Here is a 22,113-nt window from a genome sequence, read left to right as displayed (position 1 = left end):
GTGAAGTGCCTCCTAGTGGTTAGAGCCTGTCATAAATTACACGAGGAATTGACAGTGTTTTCATCGTCTCTGTGGGTCTCTAGCTGTGCTCACGAAACACAGATGTAATGCTTGTCAAAAGAAATAAACATACTTATGCATCATAGCTGCCTTTTAAGTAGGTTAAATGTTTCTGTGCGCTTTTAGTTCTGTCTATTAAATATTAGTATTTTACTTTTCATGTTAATTTGAATATGTATTAATTTTGTCTATTATACATTTAAATATAAAATGTTATAGCATAAACATAATTTGCAATGCCCTAATAATAAATCATATGACAGCTATAGACTGTAGTCAGGAAATAACATCTTTGCAGCTTAACAAAATGACTGCAAAATTGGTGAGCTGTTGTTAATCTTGGCAACACCAATCATAACACAACAGTATATGGCTCCCATAGATTCATCTTTAAAGTGACTACACCATCATTTTTATTAATACAAAACTAATTGATGTGATTCATTTCGATTTTACCTTTGATTATATTCAAGGTAACTGAACAACATAATTTCCTACAAATGTTCCAAGCTTATTCAAGTTTAAATTGGTGCTATTTCGTATAATAATCTTTTTTATTGCCAAGGTCTTTGAATTAGTAATTTTTTTAGATTAGAGGTTAGGGGTTTTATATGACAGCCATATTCTGTGGAAGCCTGAGTATTTACAAGATTGATTACACAGCAGAGACACAGTTAATGCAAGATTAGAATGGACTTTGTTATGAAATGTTATTATGGATTCATATTAGAAAGAAAAAATTAAAATGTTGTAATGATGGATTTGTTTTACTTAACAAGATGTTAATTGATTAACTGGACTTGTGTGGAAATCTTGTGGTTTATTGTGATGTTTTTATCAGCTGTTTGAATTCATTATGACGGCACCCATTTTCTTTCGTGAGCAAATGATGCAATGCTACATTTATCTTATTCTGTTCCCATGAAGAAACAAACTTAAGTACGTTTTCTTTATTGGCTGAACTTTGTTCATTCCTTTAAAGTTTGTAAAAATAACAAAATAGTTTAAGCTCAAGTCAACAAATTTAATTAGATATTAAATTAAAAATTAAATGTCTTTTCAGATGAAAAGTGAATGAATGAAAAGGAAGGAATAAGGTAATTCTAAAGAGAGGATGATGAAGGTTGAGATGGTGGAGTCAAGAAAATAAGAGAGATGGAAGAAAGGGACAAAATTATATATTGACACAATAATGGCACAATAAGTGACAGAGGGGCAGATTAAAGCATAAACACTAATGGAGATGTATGGGCAGTCTCTCGTTCTCTCTCTCTCATTGCTTTCTGACTACAAAGTTAACAGATGCCCACGGCTGGCAGTGGCTCTCTTGATGCTTGTAAAGGAGGCTCAACCCATCTGTACTGTGCATAAGCACAAGCAACAATCAATCCTGTACAGACCAAAATCAGCTTTGGGTTTAGGAACACCAGCAGAGCAATGAGAATTAATGTTATTTTTTGACTGGTGCAAGAGCAGTAATTAACCGTGTTACCAAACACGTGCTGCGACGGGATCTCTCCCTGTACAGACAGAACGGTTGTAATGTAAATGTAATGCTGTGAACACATTCAAACTATAGAACATACTTTTTTAAAGTTTCCAGTGTAAGTACATATTCAAAAGAAACATACTCAGAGAGAATGCAATTTGTAATGCACCAAGTCACTTGTTTTATTTCTAAACAGTGTTTTGAAAAATAAATAAATAAATAAATAAATAATAAGCTGAGTGGCTAATTCAATGACTTAATCTTAAAAGCAGTTACTTGTTGCCACCTACTGGTGGAAAGGTGTACACATCAAAAAAGGGTCAGTCAACATCAACCAATCAAACAGCTTTATAATATACTACGCCTATATGCTGTTTTAATAATACCATGCAGTATAGTACACACCTGCATGTGGTTTTCTGTTTTCTGTTTTTCACACCAATTCCACCTTCCTCTTTCTCTTACTAGTCAAGCAGATCTTTTCTCCTTATTAACAGAAATCACATTGCCAGTGACCACACAAATGATAATATCCTAACACAGCCTGTTCAGACCATATAGGACACACCAGGGAGTGAAGGTGCCCCTGTGCCCACGTTTTGCTCAGCCAAGCCAGGGGAAGAGGAGGCAGCACTGAACCTGGCTCCAGTGCTTTGAGGCGTGACATCCAGCCGAGGTTCAATCTGCCTGCACTGAAAAATGATGCAGTACAACTAAACCCGACCCTGAAGACAGGTTCCAAATCACCACTCTTCTGCACAGTGCATGAAATTATAAGTGCATGAAATTATAAGATATAGGAATCACAAGGAATCGCAAATCTGTAAATGGTCCCTTTTTATGCAATGATAAAGACACATATGCAGAAAAAAAAAAACAGCAGCAAAGTATATATGTATTTTATGTGACATTGAAAATGAAAATTTGTAATGCTAGTTTCAAGTATTTAAGGTCCATCACTTTATTGATTTGTTGTCGAAATATGTTTAGATGCTTGTGGTGAGAGTCTGATATGTATATGAGTATGTAAGCAAGAATTGGGAGGGCTGGCCCTGGAGAGGCTTCAGGAAGGGGAGTGCGAGGCGCTGTTGCGGCGACACTACAGGAAGAAGCTGTCATCGTGGTGGAGTGCCAGGGCCATCTCAGATGCAGATGGTCTCTATGACTTCATCATGTCATCTTCCTCACCCTACAGAACCTCCAACCGTAAATCCACATGCTAAACAAAAACTCTTTTGTAAGATCTATTGGAGTCGTGATTTCTGTAGTTTGCACCTCTAAATACTCATTTAAAAATATCAGCCATCACAGACTATAATGCAAATTTTGGTAATAATAGAAAAACAATCATCAGCACTAACAGCCAGGGAACCAGGCCCACAGGGGGCCTCAGCAAACTTCCAAGGGGGCCTTAAGATGACTACTTTTCGAAGGGGATCAACATATGAGAACAGTTTAACACAATCGGATCAAGCTTAACATTTTGAATGACCTTCTTTGAAGTTTACCTTTGTTTGATCTGCAACCTGTAGTTTCACATTCCATAGTTCGGCTCAACTCATTCCTCTTCATGTTTCGCTCCTCCGCTCTGCCGGCTCATAACTGTAGTTCAATTTATTCTTCTCACCTCTTCACTCAAGTTCATCCATCTTTCTGTCTAAAGTCCCAATTTCTCCAGCAGTTGGTTCTCATTTTAAATTTGTTGTATATTTTTCTGTTGTTCTTGTAGACAGAAAGATAGCTTTATAGGCAGCCACTTAAAGAAGGCATAATATAAATTAAATTATAGTAGAACATTATAGTGCTTCAACACATACAGATGGATGTTAGCACTTTTTTTTTAAACCAGAGCATAATGATGCTGTAAATCTCCCAAAACATTCACAGAAGCTGACTCAAGAGTGGATTTCATTACATAATAATTTCATAATGAACACAAAACATCCATACATACTCAGATACATGCTTCAAACCAAGAATGTCTAGACTTTTCTTGTGATCTTATGTCATAAGTGGCCTTTATTTAATCTTCAGACTGATTTGTCCTTGTATACATTCATCTGAGCACATGATTCACGGTTCAAAAACAATTCAGATATAACACTTGAATATGAATACTGTATTTACTGTATAAGAAGCGATCCTTAATAAATGTGAACATGTCTACTTTAAGTGGAAGAATTTAATCTGAGCACTCTCTCTCTTTCTCTCTCTCTCGTTCTGTGTGTGTGTGTGTATCTTGAATGCCACTTTTCATGTCCTGAAATGATCATATAATCACCAGGGTTTTCACTGTCTAACACTGTTAAATACAAGCACACATGCTGTCCTTTGTGTCTGTGAGTTGAAATAATAATAATAATAATAATAATAATAATAAATTATCGTTATAAATATCAGTGTTTTGTGTCTCTAAATAGGACAAAAATAGATGTGCACATAGATTATGCATGAACATATTGTGAGTTCATGAATAGGTGTGTTTGTGTGTCTTTCTTACCTGTCTAGCTTATTGTGTAATTCATTTTACTAATGGAAATGGCTTAAAATATTTAAGAGATCTCAGTTGGTCTAGGTATGTGCGTGATAATGCATGTGGGTTTAGTTACATTTTTCCATCATGGATTAGTTCCGTGGACTTCCTTGACTTTGAGTGATCACAGAATACATGGGTTGCTTTTAGTAATTATATCCTCTCCTCACATAGCTTTATATGCATCTGATGTGCGTTATTTGGAGGTAAAACCAAAATCCAGCTCACCTGTGACTCCATTTCATGTTTTAGAAAGACCTGAAGTCTTTTGTAAAGTGCTAGTGTTATACTATGAGTTACAGTCACCTTTCTCTCAATCTTTCCCCTTTGTCGCTGAATTTGCTTGCCTTGTAAACATGAATTTGTTTGTCTAATATAACAATTTATATGATCATGTTTTAAAACTGTATTTAAAGGAATAGTTCACCCCAAAATAAACGCATGCTGAAAACGTACTCACCTTCAGGCCACCCAAGATGTAGATTAGTTTGTTATTTCATCAGAACAGATGTGGAGAAATGTTTCTCATTACATCACTTCCGTGAATGGACACATCCTCTGCAGTGAATGGGTGCCGTCAGAATGAGAGCCCAAACAACTGATAAAAACATCACAATAATCCACAAGTAACCCACATGTCTCCAGTCCATCAATCATCATCTTCTGAAGCAAAAAGCTGCATGTTTGTAAACAAATCATTCATAAGTTTTAACTTTAAACCATCGTTTCTGGCCAAAATATGAGTCCATGATCCACAATAACACTTCCTCCAGTGATTGTCCTCTCACATCAGATCCACAGACTTAATTGTTTAGTTCTGGTTTGGACTGTTTTCACTTGTGCACATTTCTCCTCTGATTCAGATTAGATGACTTTTTCACAAGAGAAAGCAATGTTATAGATAGAGGACTCGTATTTCAGCTGGAAGCAACAGTTTAAAAGTTAAACATGTCTTTATGTTGAATTGATTTATTACAAACAAACAGCTCGTTTCATGAGACATTTACTGACGGACTGGAGTGGTGAGGATTACTTATAATGCTTTTATCAGCTGTTTGGACTCTTATTCTGATGGCACCCATTCAGTGCAGAGGACCCAATAGTGAGCAAGTGATGCTAAATTTCTCCAAATATATTCTGATGAAAAAATGACTTTAAAAAAATATTGACTTAAAGTAAAAAAAAATTTTTTGATTTTTTTAAAATCTTCCTTTAATTTACATATTTTGCTAGAAGTGTACAAAGCTCGTATTAGCTTGATCTCTTGAGGTTGACAGTCAACTTTTTATGAACGTTAATCACTTTCTTTCAGCACTCATTTATTCATGTATGAAGAATTCAGGCTGTGTTTTGTATGTACTAAAATATGCTTAGCCACTGGGTCGCCCAAAGACAGTCCAGGAGTCCAAGTCTCACCATGACTAGTCAAATGTGAAAAACACTCATCTAAGATTGAGCAAGTAAACAAACAAATGAGGTCATGTTCTTATTTTACATTGTTAGGTGCATGTTGCCCACACCGGTCTACATCTAATGCCATCGACTCAGAGAGACAGAGTGGTCACATGTCGGTGAGAAAACACCTGGTTGCAACATAACAATGCTAATTGGCCAACCAAACAGCTATTAGTGGTTTGGACAGTCATTACTGTGACTGCAACCATGATTTTGGTATATACGTGAAAACAAAGTTGTCAAAACAAAATGTTGTTTTCAAAATGAGGGTTTCTTTAACCCCCATTAAAGGAACAGTTCACCAAAAAATGAAAATTTAGTCATCCATCGAAACAGAAGGCAGACATATTGCAGAAAATAGTGTGTCATACTTTTTCACGCTATTAGACAGAAGCTAATATGTAATAAATATGCAAAAGCTTCATAAAAGCATGCTAAACAGTCTTTATAAGAGGAAGAAAGAAAATCATCAATTATACAGTTACTTACTTAGGATACAGTAAGTAGCCTTCTTGACACAGATCTGCATTTTTTTTTTTCTGGTAATCTAGGAAACTTGTTATGACTATTCCATCACCGAATTTTAAACAGATATTTAAAGCATGTTGGAGTTCTCACCATACTGTAAGCCAATTAAATTTGCATGTGGACAGTTGAATCTTGGGAACTGTTCCATGCATCTCATTTTCTTTAATTAGTATGATTAGCACAACCACGCCTGAGTTCTTTTGTCAAGATGACAAAAGATGCATAAATCTGTTCTTTTGGGAAAAAGGAATGTCTTTGTTTGAGTGTTCAGGGGAAAAGGTTGTCTTTCCAGTGTAATCAAACCATGGTAAAGACCCTAGACAGATCTCAGAGCTTAGTCTCATGTGAGCTGTCTCTGTTATGTTGTTGCCATTTATGCTCCTTCTTCCTGCTTTAGAAGATGATAGCTCTAAGAGAACTGCAAGTCAGTCTCATATTAGCAATATATAGTTTCTACTCCATGTCTGCAATGAATTGGCGTTGAGCTTTGCGGTTTTGGTAAGAGTAAATTCAGTATTACTTATCAAATCCTTTCTGTTTGATGCTTAATGCCATGTGATAAATTCTCTTTATCAGTAGCCTATGGCTTCATAATAAAGATCTTTCTAATCAATGCAACTTTTTGTTGTAATTTCAAATGCTGTGGAGAGCAAAGAAGCTGCATGATTTCAGAAGGTTTTTAAGAAACATTTGGAGGAATAAATGCAGTCTTTTCACTTTTTTTGGTTTCCTATAAAATAAAATAAAAAGAGGAAAAAGGCAGCAAACAAGAGTGGATAAAAGCACAGGCCGGTGGTTTGCTCGCCTCTGCTGTCTGCTGCAGTCTGCTGTTCTGCCATTGATTCTTCAGCCAAGATCCTGGAGCGATGTGCATTTCCACACAGGTCAGAGAGTGTATGCGTAACACATGTTGTGTTTACTTCACTGTAAACATGCTTTGGCTGTAGCAAAAGCGACAGTGTAAAAAAGATTTAGAACACCAACTACTGTATTTTTTTTCCGTTTTTGTTTCTTCTTTTCATTGTTGACATGCATGCATAAGAATATTTTCTAATTTTAGATATGTGCTCTGCATTGAAAACATTTATTTATAAAAAGTCCAGAATCCTCCTCTATAGCATTAAATTCTAAAGCATTTTTGCACTATAGGCAGATTTACAACAACATATGATTAATGTAATAATTATGAATGTAGTGGTGCTACAAGATGTGTACATAAATAAAGCCACAGCACAGCTTGTTTGCTGTAATTCAATCAATTTTGAAAATAATTACAGTGGTGTTACTATATCTGTATTTCTTTAAATTGATAAATAAACAAATAAATAAAAGCAACAACATTAATGTATTCATTTGTTCATTTGCATTTAATGGCAGATTTACAATAACAGTTTGGCATATTATTATAGTGGTGTTACAAGACATGTATTTATGTACAAACAAATAAATGGTTTTATTTATTTATGAGTTTTTTTCCACATGGAATTGGTTGCCTCATGAGAGCCAACATGTTAAGATCATGTTCGAATTGTTTGCTTGTGCATGATGCTGCATCCACACCACTAGGTGTCAAAATCCAAGTTGAAAGACATATCGACCAACTGCCAACAAGAAGAAAAAAATGACACCTTTGCCAATGTAATATACACTCTTTGAGGATTTTAAGGCCTGTAGGAAGTGTTATGATTTAAGGCTGGTCGCAAGGCGGAGCAGACAGTGTGGAGTCATGACTGTGCAGAAATAAGGACACCCACACACCTCCCTCCCTCTGAACATTAAGCGACTGCATGTTGGATGCGTGACTGGGAGCATTTCCACTGATCCACAGCACACTGCAGACTGCCAGCTCACCTGTCAGAGCTTCTCTTCTCTCTTTCTTCTTGTAATCTGCCTCTGCAGTTTTCTCCCCTGCACACAAGCCTTTCTCTTTTGTCCTCCAACCTGTTGTCCTAAAAAACTCTCATTAATTCTTCTTCTTGAGAGATCGGATCCTTTTTTTTTGAATACCAAGGGAATGAGTCAGAGATCCCCCTCACTCCTAACACACACACACACTGACACACTCACACAAATGTCAGTTGCTACACACAGGAAGTCACGTATCCAGCATGGAGCTGCCTACAAAAAGCACACACACACACACCACCTACTCAGTGGAGTCATGTATAGATATATACATAACCATATACTCTTTTGCATTAATCCCTGTCTTTTCTTCACCAACATGTAAACATATTCAAAAAATTCAGTGTGAAAATAAACTTGTAGCCCCTCAGTGGTACTATTATTCTTGTGGATTATTAAAATCAAGAGAGCAAAGCTGTTTTGTGCATTCTCTCTCTCTCTTTTGGTCTCTTCATGGATAGTCAATCTATCAGCTCCATTGATTCTGTGTATTAGCACTCTAATGGATGGGTGACCACATTAAATATTTACAATGCTTCCCAACATCACAGAAATTGTGGACCATATGACTCGTTTCTTTTTTCTGATTCAGTGTCTATCCCCTTTTCTAACACAAAGATTTGATGGACTGCAAATAATAATACTAATAACACTTTCAGTATTGTTGTTTTCATTTCAGTATTTCGTCTTAATTTTGTTTCTCAATAAAAAAAAACATGAAGTCTAACAAGAAACAAGAATCCCATTGGCAAAAAGTTTTTTTTAATCCTCACTAAATTTCATTTATCTGAAAACAACAAAATATCTCTCATATTAAGGATATTTATACCAGAAAACAAGACAAAATACATATATTTTTTATTTTATTTCTCATACAGTCACAATACTGTTTACTTTTTTTTTATTTTCTCTTAAACTCTTCCTCTGCTGCATTAATTAGATCTAAAATGATGCAAGAAACTTATATTTTTTACAAATATTATTACAGATTAAAATGATTTTATATTTTAATATATGATATATGTAATGTATTACTGTGATGGCAAAGCTGTATTTTCAGCAGCCATTACTCCAGTCTTCAGTGTCACATGATCCTTCAGAAATCATTCTAATATGCTGATTTGGCACTCAAGAAACATTTCATATAGTTAAAGGTACAATTTGTAAGATATTTGCAGTAAATATATACAAAAACCACTAGGCTAGTGTTAAATATTTTGTCCAGCTGATTACTAACAATTTCTCTAATGTTTTCAACTACTTGTAAATCATCAGAAAATTCCCATTCTAAACAGTGACAAGGGGCAGTGCAATCGCCTGGCAATGACGTTAGTTACCACCTTTACTGACGTAGAAACCACATGACAACAGTGTGCAATATGCTATTATAACGATCGACAACATAAGTATAATGCGGCATACACGCCAAGCGCGGGGCATCAAGTCTCTAAACCCGCGCGAGGATGCGTCTGATCCATAGTCTGATCGCGTCTTTGCATTGAATTTGTATGTAATCTACTAGCGCAAATCGTTGAACTCGCGTTAAATCCATGATTTATCTTTCCGTCTGATTTATGGCCATCAGCGGTTGGGTAGAAGACAACAAATCCAATTATTCCACGCTACTTCTTAGCGTCATCAAACCACGCAATTGTTATTGTTTTGGTAGTGCGCCCTCTAGTGGCAGGTCCTACAACCTGTACCTTTAACTATGTAAATATTTTTGTGAAAACATTTTTTCTTGATTTCAAAAGTTCAAAAGATGCTGACTTGAAATATATATTTTTGTAAATTATAAACATTGTTACTGTCACTTTTGATCAATGTAATACCTCCTTACTTAAAAAAGGTATTAAAGGGGGGGGGGGGGGTGAAATGCTATTTCATGCATACTGAGTTTTTTACACTGTTAAAGAGTTGGATTCCCATGCTAAACATGGACAAAGTTTCAAAAATTAAGTTGTACGTTTGAAGGAGTATTTCTGTTCCTTGTCACAAGTTTCGGAAAGTTTTTTTCGAGTATGGCTCTGTGTGACGTTAGATGGAGCGGAATTTCCTTATATGGGTCCTGAGGGCACGTCTGCCGGAAGAGCGCGCGCTCCCGTATAGCAGAGCAGACACATTCACTGATCAGAGCGAGAGCAGTGCGAAATGTCACAAAAAGAGTTTGTTTTTGGTTGCCAGGGCAAGACAACCCTGCACAGATTACCAAAAGAGAAACAGCATTAAGGGACCAGTGGATGGAGTTTATTTTTACAGAGCATCAACGGAGTTGTGCAAGTGTTTTTGTTTGTTCCCTGAATTTCGAAGATGCTTGTTTTACAAACAAGGCCCAGTTTGACGCCAGATTTGCACATCGTTTATTTCTTAAGGATGATGCAATCCCAACGAGAAAGGGTCACGATCATGTGTTGGAACCGCATGCGGTGAGTAAAACTGCTTCAAATTTCTCTGTGTTGTTAACTTAGCTATCGGCGCGTAAGCACATCAAGTAAACAACATGCGATGTTCTCATCAAACTGCACTTTCCACATGTACAGCTTAAAAAAAAAAAAAAAAAAAAAAAAAAAAGATGACAAAGTGGAACTTAGTCCTTTTCCAAAACCGCCTAAGCAAATATATACAGTTTCAGTATATACCACATAGAGACGTTGTTGCTGATGCTGCTCTTGTTAAATTTCAGCCTCTGGATCTGATTCTGGATTATAAATATACGCTGAATCTGACTGTTAGCCATGGTTTGTTTTGGTTGGTTTTGTCCTCACGGTGTCACAGCTTCCAAACGCTCTCAACGCAAAAGCCTACTGGCGCTCGTGATTCTTTAGCTCTGCCAACACGTCACGCCTCCAGCCGGTCGTGTTTTTCCGGGAAAAATCATAGACAGTAAAAGAAATGGAAACAGCGACCCCATTGGAACTCAACTGAGACAATTGAAGCCCATTTTTAGCGTTTTTTAGCACTTCCGTTTCTGACGCGCAGACTCAAACGAAGCTTGACGACATCAGCAGCCTGTCTGACAGATGTAAATCTTCTAAGTGGCTGTGCGTGCAAACTGCCATCGTTAATCTTGCAGAGACGGCGAGCTTGAGCGGGGAGTTCTTTGTCGTGAGTGAGCAGGAGTAAGTATTCTGATTAATTATTTTGTATAGTATTTTAAAATGTAACGCCAGTATGCCATATTAAGTTAATTGCCTGCGAGCTTCTCCTCCTGTCTGTACGGTAATGCGACAGAGAGTCGCGTGGTTGTGACGCAATCGTTAGCCAATTTTTTACAAAAACTGTTTCTACGGGGCCATAATGTAACATAGAAGGCAATGGAGCCCTTTATACATTGTCGTGTATCTTTAGAAATAAATAATGGACAAACGGAGTCTTTAAACGCCTCAGATGTAAAGTTATTCGCTGTCAAAGTGATGCCAAAATGAATGGGAGTCAATGGGAATGCTAACAAGTGAAGTTCTGCTAAAAGATGGCAGCTTGCAGCTGACTTCAACTTCCGGTCGCCTTCTTTGCCGCCTGGGAAAAATCGGTACAGACTATCTTTCTCTTATGAAAATAATAAAACTAAAGACTTTTTGGAGTTATGAAGGATGCAGTACTACTCTATAGGTACTCAAGATTAACAGGATATTGAGTGAAAACGAGCATTTCACCCCCCCTTTAATGATACTTTTTTTAAAAACCTTACTGACTGCTACATTTTGAACAAAAGTTGTACTGTTGCAAGATAATCGAAACAATCAAGATATTTATAGAGATTCAAGAGGAAGGAAATAGATTAAGAGTAAAAATAGTTCCTGATGAACATGAGTGTTGTAGGAGAAGCGCTTAGGGTCACATTTTATATTTGTAGGGTGATTCATAAATGTTACAGCTTGAAATCCAATAGAGACAGACTTAAAACAACAACAACATCGCTCCATGGTGCTTTTGTTTTAATTGCTTCCAGTGTTTCTACATATTCATAAAATATTATGGTGATCAAACAGCTCCATTTCAACAATTACAACTCTGGTAACTTTGTGACTGTTGCATAACTAAAGCAATTTTTGGTAATGGGTGCTGAATTGTTTGTATGTGACACAAGTAACAACCTGGTTTTTAATAACAAACTTTAGAGAAAATGCATGTTTACAGAAGTTACGCTGTTCTGTGTCTATTATAAGCACAGCGCATGGTGTAAAGCACGTTTCATATAAGGGGAACTGTTCACCACACCTGTTTGTTCAGATCTTATTGAGTTCTGTAGCTGTTAGACCACGTAAAAGATCCAGAAAAAAACAATCCAGTAGCACAGACACTAAAGAGCAGTTCCAACAACTATGTCAGTATATCAACTGTTCCAGAGAGTACAGAGAGTCCTAAACCTGGGAGGATGTGTTATTTATATATTCCTATATTTTGAAAGTAATCGACCTACTGCTTTTTTTCCCAAGAATTGCTCCATGAGGCAGAGATTTACACCAAAAGCATTTTGCTCACTCGTTTCCTTGATGGACACAAGAGGGCAAATAAACATTTGGTTCCTGGGCCTCTCATATATTATTCTTCACCAACAAGAATCTTCTCTTAAAGTGTTCCCCTGATTTAATTTTCACTGCACTTTTCTTTAATGCAATACCAAAAAAATGCTCAGAAATGTGTTGTTTTGTTTGTGCATCAAAAAAGACAAATGAGCGTGAGACCAATGTGAAACCATATTCATGATTACCAACAATTAAAAACTTGAATTATGCATCAATGTTCAGCAAATTCAAATATTCTGCTAACATCCTCAGTTCTCATCTAAAATATATGAAAGCCATCTAGCGTTACTGCTAGTTTGAGCAAAGATAATAACAAAAAATTAAAAGAGTCTGTCTCGTAGACTTTATTATATACAATTAAAACAGGAGAAAGGCTGATCTTCATGGCCTAGAGACACGGGTCCAGTATAGTCCCAGCAAAATACAGGGTGTTCACAAACTTTTGGCCTTGACTGTATCTGTGTATATGAGCTAGAGAGAGAGAGAGAGAAAGAATGAATGTGTTTGCAATTCGTTTTAGCCTCACTCAGCAAACCAGACTGGGCAGCAGCACTTTTTCACAATTACTCACTCACTCACTCTCTCTCTCTCTCTCTCTCTCTCTCACACACACACACACCTACCTACAAAACCGGCCAGCCCCCTTATCATCATTTACTGACTGCAGCCAGTGCTTCAGGGCCTCACCTGATCCTGTTACTTTCTTCTGTTACTTCTTAAGATGTGTGTATTATCTTCTGCACACATGCCACATAAGAAAAGTTTGCTCAAGTGCAGGGGCAATACCTTTCAAAATAACCATGAAATGCAGAGAGCTCTCGCTGGCAATAGATGAGTGGACAATCTGTGGAAATAAAGCTTTTTAAAACTAACACAAGTTTGCTCCACACAAACTGTATCAGCAAACACATGGACTTTACACATGGGTGTTTAAAAAAATTATTTATTTTGTTTAGGAAAGGAAAAGGGCATGAATGAGTGATTGAATGAATAGAATTATACACTTCACTCTTAAAATTAACCAAAAAACCTAAAACATAAACTAACAACAACAACATCAGGAAAAAAAACAACAACAACAAAACTGTTTTACAGTCAGGTGTTGTATTGTAGGTTCTGGAAAGCTGCTTTTCCGGTTCTTTAGAAAACCATCTTTGCTGTACGTTAAAGAACACAGTAACCAATACTCTGATCAGAAGAACCTTTTAAAAACTTTTAAACTCCAGAGAACCACTGAGATGAACCTAAAACCCACAGAAGGACATTATTTTTTAAGTAATAATAATATTAATGATACTTAAAATATCTTCAATTTCAATATTTTACAAATATTTATTTTTAACAATATTTTATCTTATTTGCATTATTTTTTCTACATTTCTAAATTTTTCTAATACATTTTTATTTTATTTTTGTACGTGTTTATAGTGTAAAAATATGTTTCCCCGTAATACCTCACCAGTCCGATAGATAGAAAGAGCTTTGTACTCTCATGACCTCGTGAGTATCAGATGCAGTACCCCAACCCGCCGGTAAAGCGTTTACACCGCTCTATCAGTCACCTCTCCTGAAGTCAATATTGAGTCCGCGTCCAGCGCACTAGATTCCGCGCCGTGTTTTGCGCGGAGCTGGCGTGCTGCTCGCAGGCTGGTGGCTGCTCTTCGCTCGGCTGTTGTCCTGATATCACTCCGCTAGCATGGAGGAGGGGAGCGCTTGATTATTGTGATGGTGGCAGCTGCCGTACACACTGGCGACTGTAGGATTTCCTCTCCAGCCTTCAGGACTTTAAGAAACTACACGCCTTGTTCGAGCACGGGGAGGGTTTCGCCGGCCACACTAATGAAATGCAAGTTCACGAAACAACTCCGGAGCCTGTTCGCAGCAGACGGCAAAACTTTTTTCAAAAGGACAACACAATAAAACGACGAGCGCGCAGCAGCGGCGCTTACGCGTGATGGTTGCGAGTAACATCCGGATGTTTGATGGAGCTCCAGTAGAGGCGAGAGAGTAACAAACCCGGTCCCGCACGGTTTTCTTTGAATGGTTGACACGGCGATCCTCCCGGAGGAGGGATTTACACTAATTTAAACGCTTCTTTCTCCACAATTTCACTGTATCTGCCTCCCTGGCGAAGCGGACTTCTGCCCCGCTTTGGAGAGGGGAGAAAGAGAGAGTCAGGGGGGCTTGACAAAGTTCTTCCCGAATCACAGATGATGGGGGATTTTGCCAGCCCCGCTGCCGTACCGACCGGCGGCGGTATTTGCATTAATAACAGTAACGTCAACTTAAACTCCATTAATGCAACCGGCAGCAGCGCCGGCGGCGGCGGTAACGTGGGCATACCGAAGCACAGCACGGTGGTGGAGCGGCTGCGGCAGCGGATCGAGGGCTGCCGGCGGCACCACGTCAACTGCGAGGGCCGATACCATCAAGCGCACGCCGAGCAGCTGGAGCTGGACCGCCGGGAGACGCTGAGTCTGTACCAGCGGAGTTTAGATCAGCGGGGCAAGAAATCCGGCAACAGCAAGCAGCAGAGCAAGCAACAAGAGCCCGACTCGAGCGCGAGCGCCGAGCAGAGGAGCAGCACTCTCATCGCGGTGAGTTACAGTCTGCGGGACGGCTCTTTTACACGCTCTCCTCTCTGCGCGGTTTGTTTGGGTAGCAGTGCTAACTTTCGCTCGGCGTCTGTGTTTTTACACTGAAAACTCCGACTTGGTGCACTTATAACAGCACATACAAGCATACTTCAACACTATTTGCAGACCATTCATAGTCGTGTGGAAGTGCGTTAGAGCTTGGAGTAACTTTGGAGGCTTTTTAACTACTTTGAAGTAGACGACAGTCTGTTTAAAGTTATGTAGTAGTTGATGATGTCACTCGATCTCCTCCTACTTACTAGTTGTAGTTCAGGCGTGTTGCATGTTTAGATAACATCATGGGATTTGGAAATCAAAATCATTGTGCGTTTTCGTTTTTTACTGCTCGATTTGCACTGGTATGAATAATAAAAGTAACATTAGTGTACTAGTTTCAGTTTCTTTTTAGGCGCGCTGTTTGAAATGATGCTAGTACACTATAGCCTGTTTTTGTTTTCGAAGCAGTCTAAGACACCTTTAACTCTCAGTGCAGCTCTCCACTTGCAGGATGAGCACTTATCAGTTTGTTAGTATCTCCAGACTCTCGGTTCCGACGCCACCGCAGAAAAGTTACAGCGAGTCAGTCACTTACGAGTCTCGACCTATCGCGGAGGAGCATCGTGTCGGTGCCTTTTGTGTCAGTCCTCTTTGAAATGCTAAGTGTCTCTGTTTTCTGTGGAGGACATGGGTAGTTCTCGAGGCGTTAATGGCCGGTGTCGTCGACCTCCCTCTGTGCGGTGTGGACATTACCGTGAGGCGGTATACAGGCAGCAAATGCTTCACATCGGAGTCATTGCGATTTAAAGTGACCACAGACTCAACTGCTTCTCTGTCTTTTATCCACATAAGCGCCGTGCTGCAGCTAGGTGGCTGTATCAAGTCGAGTTAGGGTCTTGCGCGTGCGTGTGGGTTCAGACCCCACACAATGGCTGTGTTTAAAAACCTAGCGAGCTGTCTATGAAGACCACATTTATTTGATTGAGAAAAACGTGCACGGGCATGCATGCTTTCTATAGGTAAAATATAGTATTCCCAGCAGGCTTAACTGGATAAACAACAAGTCATTAATGTTATTTTTAATTATGCCTAATTTTTACAGCTTAATATTGTTATCTTGATTTACACTCTTTTTAAGGTTCATATTTTTAACATGCATTATGGAGTGGGTAGTTAGAATTTTTAGGCCTAGTACATGTGCAAATGTTTTTTTTTAAATATATATATATATATAAGTTAATGAATGTTTTGTCAAGTCTTTGTGAGTCATGTGTGTACAGTTTGAAACCAGTGTAAGGTGATGACATTTTATCTTAACCCCAAGAGATAAAGGAAGGTGCAACCTTGCAGTCTTCAGCCCTGAGGTTCCAGTAGTATCTCTTTTAGGCCTGCTTTACACTTTAAGATTTGTTTTGGGTGATCAAGTCACAAGTAGGCAGTTGCGATACATTGTTTTCTCTCTGCACTAACATGCGTCACACTCAACCACTTTTTGGTTAGATTTGTCAAAGTGAGGGTCTCTTAATGTAGTCATGTTCACTACATCACCCTGTTAGTGTTATTTTAATATTATTTATATTAATATTTTTTTAATTCTATATTTGTTAATATTTCAGTTTTGTTGATTCTAGTTTTTGAACAAACTTTTTTTTATAGGTAAAATTTTTGAAGTTTTGTAAGTTACAGTTTTTCATTTAATATTTATATTTGATTCTATTTTAGCTTTATTTCAAATCATGAAAACAATTTCAACAGTTTTAGTTAATAACAGCACTGGCCTGTTACTGTAGGATCCAAATGAATTTGAACTGGTATTTTGAAACCCATATTTTGTGCTGTTCTGTCTATAATGTATCATCTGAAATTGATTTTAGTACCACATATGAACAAAGCCTTTGTATGTTGTATAAAATCAGAAGGCAGGCCCAGATGAATCGCTTCATGTTGGCTTATGGATGTTTGAGACTTCATGTCTTTCTCTGAAAGTTTAGCTTAGCACAAAGTCACCTCTGGACCAAGTTGCAGTTCTAATAGTTCACAAAAGTTTGTTCTAGTGTGTTTAATGCACACTTTATCAGTACTAAAGTCGCGCCCAGCAGCCGTGTGTGTATTCTCCAGCTAAAGCAGTGCTTGCGGTATCACATTGTTTTGCAGTGTCTGGGACCAGAGCCCAAGATCTAAATTTAACTCCCGAGTTGGCAGGGTTACATGAGGTTTGTGACGTCAGACACTCCAAGACCATATTACCACTGTGTAACTTTCTTGTCTTGTGTATGTGTTTTCTAGGAGGCCTACAAGTCTGGTAGCGCAGGTATAATGTGTGCGAAGCGTCTCACTGTGCGTGTCTGCGTGTAAGCATTTCAGCGCTCAGAAAAGCTGCAGTCGTTTATAAAAATAATTTACTTTCCTGCAGGGGTTGTTTGTCCAGAACCTAGGATACCTGAAAACTTTGCCGTTCTAGTTTCTGTAAGCAATTAGTTTGTAAGTTATTACCTTTTACACAATTTTTTTTTATATGAATTATCTGCCTTAAAGGGATAGGTCACCCAAAAATGTAAATTGTCGTCATTTACTCACACTTAAGTAGCTTCAAACATGGGTTTCTTTCTTCTGTTCAACACAAAGGAAGATATTTAGAAGAATGTTGGTAACCAAACATTTTCTGGTCCCCATTGACTTCCATAATATTGAAAAAATAGTCAGTGGAGAGTCCAACTAAGCCTACTTGGGCAACTACTTGGGTAATATGAGTGACATTCAATCTCTTTCTCAAAATGCCAACTTCAGAAAATTTGGAATGTAGTGCACAAGTTGTATGGACCACTTTTTGTTTTGTCCTCTTTGAAGCTTGGCTGCCCCCCCCCCCCCCCATACCAAGATGGTAGGAATTGCTAACTAGCGTTCTGTACCTGCTCTTTGTTCAATAAGTGAAAAACAGAAACTAACCCAAGAGCTCTAGATAGGGAAGTAATGCAACTGGAGTCAATTACCGGAATCCAAACACCTTTTGTCTGTAGGGAGGAGAAAATATGTACAGCCTTAAGGTCTTAAATTACACAATTTACAGTTTTACTTATCTGAAAAAATTGTATTTTATTATTTATGTAGTATAATTATTTATATTTAAAATTAACTATGTAACATTTAATATTTAAGTTTTTTTTGTTTGTTTTTAGTGATTGTGTCTAGTCCTTTTGTATTTTTATTTTTTTTTATGACAAGCTAAATAGCTATATATGCATGTACACATGTTCCACTGGAATGTAGGACAAGGTGTATGTCAACACTGCAGCACATAGTCCATGCAGTTAAATCAATATTGCTGTGAGAGGGATTTCTCTTCGCCATTTCTTTTACACACACACTGCAAAACATTTCAGAGAAGATGATATCCTATATGGCTGTCTTTGGGCATTTTTAATATTGAGGCTTATTGGATCCATTGTAGTGCATTCACAGACACAAACATACTCACATGCAATATGTCCACACTCAAGTGCTCAGCTTCAGGAAACCCACTGCTTTCTCAGAGAGAACCGAAACCAAGCATTAGACCTATTTGTGCTAACAACTGGTCGTCCTATGGAATACTCAAGTTGCTGGACCGTAGTGAATTTTCAGCATTAACTGAATCATGATTCCTACCGTTCACAGGCATTTGCCACCTTTTAAGCTTGTGTGATCCAGTGAATTACTCCTGCTTTGCTGTTACACCAGGTGATTTCATGCCTTGCTGTGGTTTGCATGACAGTTGTACAGTACTACAGCCGAGAGCTGGAATACATGTATCGTTATGGAGAAATGTCAAAACTCTCCAGGCGCAAAGGTTTGATAATGTTTCAAGAAAGACTGTTAAAAGAATGCATCATTTCTTTTGCCAAAAGCACAATCAATTTGTCTTGCAAGAAGTATGCAGGGTTTTTTTTTTGTCGATGCTGGCTATTTCATAATGAACATCTGAAACTTTCCTGCATTTATGTTTGTTTATGAGTGCTTGTTTTTTCCCGCTCCTGATATTGTGTATTGAGACCTCAATAGGTGTCACACGCTTATGTCCTGTTAAGCAGACTAGGCTCTCAAATAGTGATATTATTAGGAAAGAATAGCTGTGGCTAAATAAATACAAATGCCATTAACAATTTTTGGCCATTTTGCATTGATTTTCTCTTTGAAGCTGTTTGAGTTTGGCTTTATCCAATTTGTAGAGCTTGCACTTAACCCAGGCTTTGTCACACTTACACTTAGGTAGTGAAAAGACAAGCCCTGCCACTGATTCTACATTTGTGTTGGAACAAAGTTCAAAAGTTTGCGTTTTCTGTCAAAATGCATAAGCATTGCAAAAATGAATAATGGATTTGTACAAAATCAGAAACTTTCAAAAGACTTCTGTCAACAACACTGATTCATCACCTTATGAGAATCTAATAAACATAATAAAACAAATAGTTAATGTTTATTCTTATATAATATCAGTAAAACATCATGCAATGCTTAACAGATCAGTAGTTCAGAAGCTTGACTTTTTTTCTCTAATAGTTAGATGAACTGCAGGGTTTTCCGGTGGGATATTGTTCAAGTTCTTAAGTTTTGATCAGGTGTCAAAAGTCTTTTGCACCAGTGCACACAAGTAATTTTTTACATTCGCAACACCCTGGTGTTTGTTCAACACTAATATTAGACTTAATGCTGTTACTTCCCGATTATTGTGACTTTAGTACAGCGCATTGACAGCAGCTGCTATAGGATTTTTATGCTTTTTTTGTCTACTGGCAGTCAAAGCCAGATCTTAGCACTGTTGTAGATGCATGTTATGCGAATGTCCTTACACATCATGTAAATTCACATCTGGATGAGAAGACGGGCAGAAGTGTTAATATGTGTCAGTGAAAGTTGTTAGAAAGTACCCAGTGGCTGTCAGATTTTTAATGAGGTTTGGATGTTAGAGAGATAGAAATGGAGAACGAATGAAAGATGGAGCGCATACTAAGTCCACTATGATCCACCAGTTCCAGTATGATGAATTCCGACATCATCACGTGGGTCACCGATCATCTCCGTGCTTCAGATGCAAAGACTGATCCAGAAACAGTGAAGTCTATTATAAAGCTTGTTCTAGGAAAACAAGTGATTCATGGCCCACTTGATCATCTTCTCACCATCTCTGTGAAGCATCTCATGTGACCATCTTCTGTCATGTTGGATCTTTGAGTACCGGTGACGCATCATCTGTTCTGAGTGGCCATTCTTTGAAAATCCTAAATAAGGTCAAGTGACATGGGGAATTAGTTTTTTTTTTTTTTTTGTATAGATGTGGAATAAAGGCTGAAGAAGATGCTACTTGTTCCAAGATCTGGTTAGAAGTACTATTTGTTCAGACTATTGCTAGTAAGACTATACTGTCTTTTTTGCAAAAGAGAATATTTTACCCACAAGTGAAGTTTAATAGTCGATCTTTGAAGAGAATAGAAAGGCAAATAATCTTTGGGGCATCTTATCCGGTTTGTGTGTGTGTGTGTGTGTGTGTTTGTTTGAAGGCAAACTGCAAACCGCTTCATTATTGATTAGGAAGATGCCTGGAAGTCAGTCTCTGCCTTTCTTTCATACCATAGTGAGAGAGCCAGTTAAATATAGATGAGTGTCATCAGACACACACACACACACACACTTATGCAGCTCCTCCATGGCAAGGTTTCCCGCTGCTTTGGCCTTTAGTCACACAGAAACTGGTGCACAGACATAACATACACATGTTCGAGACACACGAATGGTTTCTAGTTCTCATTGTCTGGAGTTGGAGTTGACCAGGCCCAAACACTCATCAGGAGACATCGGATAAATGACCAGATTATGTCAGACACAACCATGATCTTTCATTCAGATGCTGGCACATTTGCATTTAAGGAACCTTTTTTGTGTGTAGGATTTACATTGATACAATTTTCACTTTGAAATTTGTAGTAAACTACACATAAATGCAAAGAATAGGCAAGTAACACATTGAATTCATAGAGGAATTTTGAAGTGGAAAGACTCAAATTGCTGTTTTTAAGTGGTGAACAGTTGAACATGCAAGCATATGTGCTCCTTTATAAACACATTTTCTCTCTGGCATTTGCATGAAACACTAAACGTACCACATGCTAATCCATGTCCAGTCTGTATGCGCACAGAACTGCTGTCATAATGCCAGTTTTGGAATCCTATCTTGTGTCATTGGACAAAAGCCTCATTATAGCACTCTTGCTGTGATGCCATCACACGTTTATCGAAGTTTAGATGGTATTTTCTTTTTGTTTTACCTCCATATAATGCATATTAATGTACTGCAGTAACCATGGAAATGTTCTATCGCTGCTATTCCATAAGCGCCACCTGCTGTCAGAGATTCTACTTGCGTTCTTTTGTGTTCAGTTTTGAAATTATACTAAATCTAAATTTCATGGCCATAATGAAAAAAATCTGAAGATTGTTATTTAAAAAAAAAAAATCTGACATGAAAATCTGTCTATGCAAACATGAACACATGATTAGGACATGTTAGATTATGATTATAATGAAGCGATGTTATTAATAAAGGAGCAAGAAATATGTGCCTGAGGTGAAGAGTATACCAATAAACGGAAGCTAATTCTATGACACAGCCTATGATAAATCAGATAACTGAGATACATATCAGACGTAACATTAACTTGTATCAGCACAATAGGATGATAAGTTATGCGTTCGACAGAGAGAGAGACAGAAAGAGATAGAGACCACGCAAGCTACCACTGATGCATTTTCATGACAGCGTGCTGAAAGGTGGGCAAGTACAGCTTTTACTATAGATTCCGATAAAGTTCTAATTATAAATGTATGGCAGATTTGTGCCATATTTTCATCTACGTTATTAAGTGTAATAGTTGTAATTTAGTTTTATTTTCCAGAAACCACAAACACACAAAGATACTTTTTTGTCTTTTTTTGCTACTTTATTCAACTGCT

General features: G+C 37.8%; 1 protein-coding gene and 1 long non-coding RNA gene across 3 annotated transcripts in view; one reads left to right on the top strand and one right to left on the bottom strand.

Moving 5' to 3' along the window:
• Window positions 1–12,768: 12,768 nt before the first annotated feature.
• Window positions 12,769–14,084, bottom strand: LOC127948679 (uncharacterized). Of its 2 annotated transcripts, none has more exons than XR_008152148.1 (3): window positions 13,951–14,084; window positions 13,120–13,340; window positions 12,769–12,967 (listed from the first exon to the last, which is right to left on the bottom strand). It is a non-coding gene; the product is annotated as an uncharacterized LOC127948679 (long non-coding RNA). The 2 variants fall into 2 exon arrangements; XR_008152149.1 differs by having other exon boundaries at window positions 13,184–13,340.
• A 39-nt stretch (window positions 14,085–14,123) lies between these two features.
• LOC127948678 (mastermind-like protein 3) overlaps window positions 14,124–22,113 on the top strand; it is a 106,588-nt gene continuing 98,598 nt past the window's right edge. Inside the window, exon 1 of the mRNA XM_052545304.1 lies at window positions 14,124–15,093. Coding sequence (XP_052401264.1) covers window positions 14,707–15,093 — 387 coding nt within the window. The 5' untranslated portion in view covers window positions 14,124–14,706. The remainder of the gene's footprint in view (window positions 15,094–22,113) is intronic.

The sequence above is a fragment of the Carassius gibelio genome, chromosome B1 (genome assembly GCF_023724105.1).
Source record: "Carassius gibelio isolate Cgi1373 ecotype wild population from Czech Republic chromosome B1, carGib1.2-hapl.c, whole genome shotgun sequence".
NCBI lineage: Eukaryota > Metazoa > Chordata > Actinopteri > Cypriniformes > Cyprinidae > Carassius > Carassius gibelio.
This window is presented reverse-complemented; position numbering and strand designations above follow the sequence as displayed.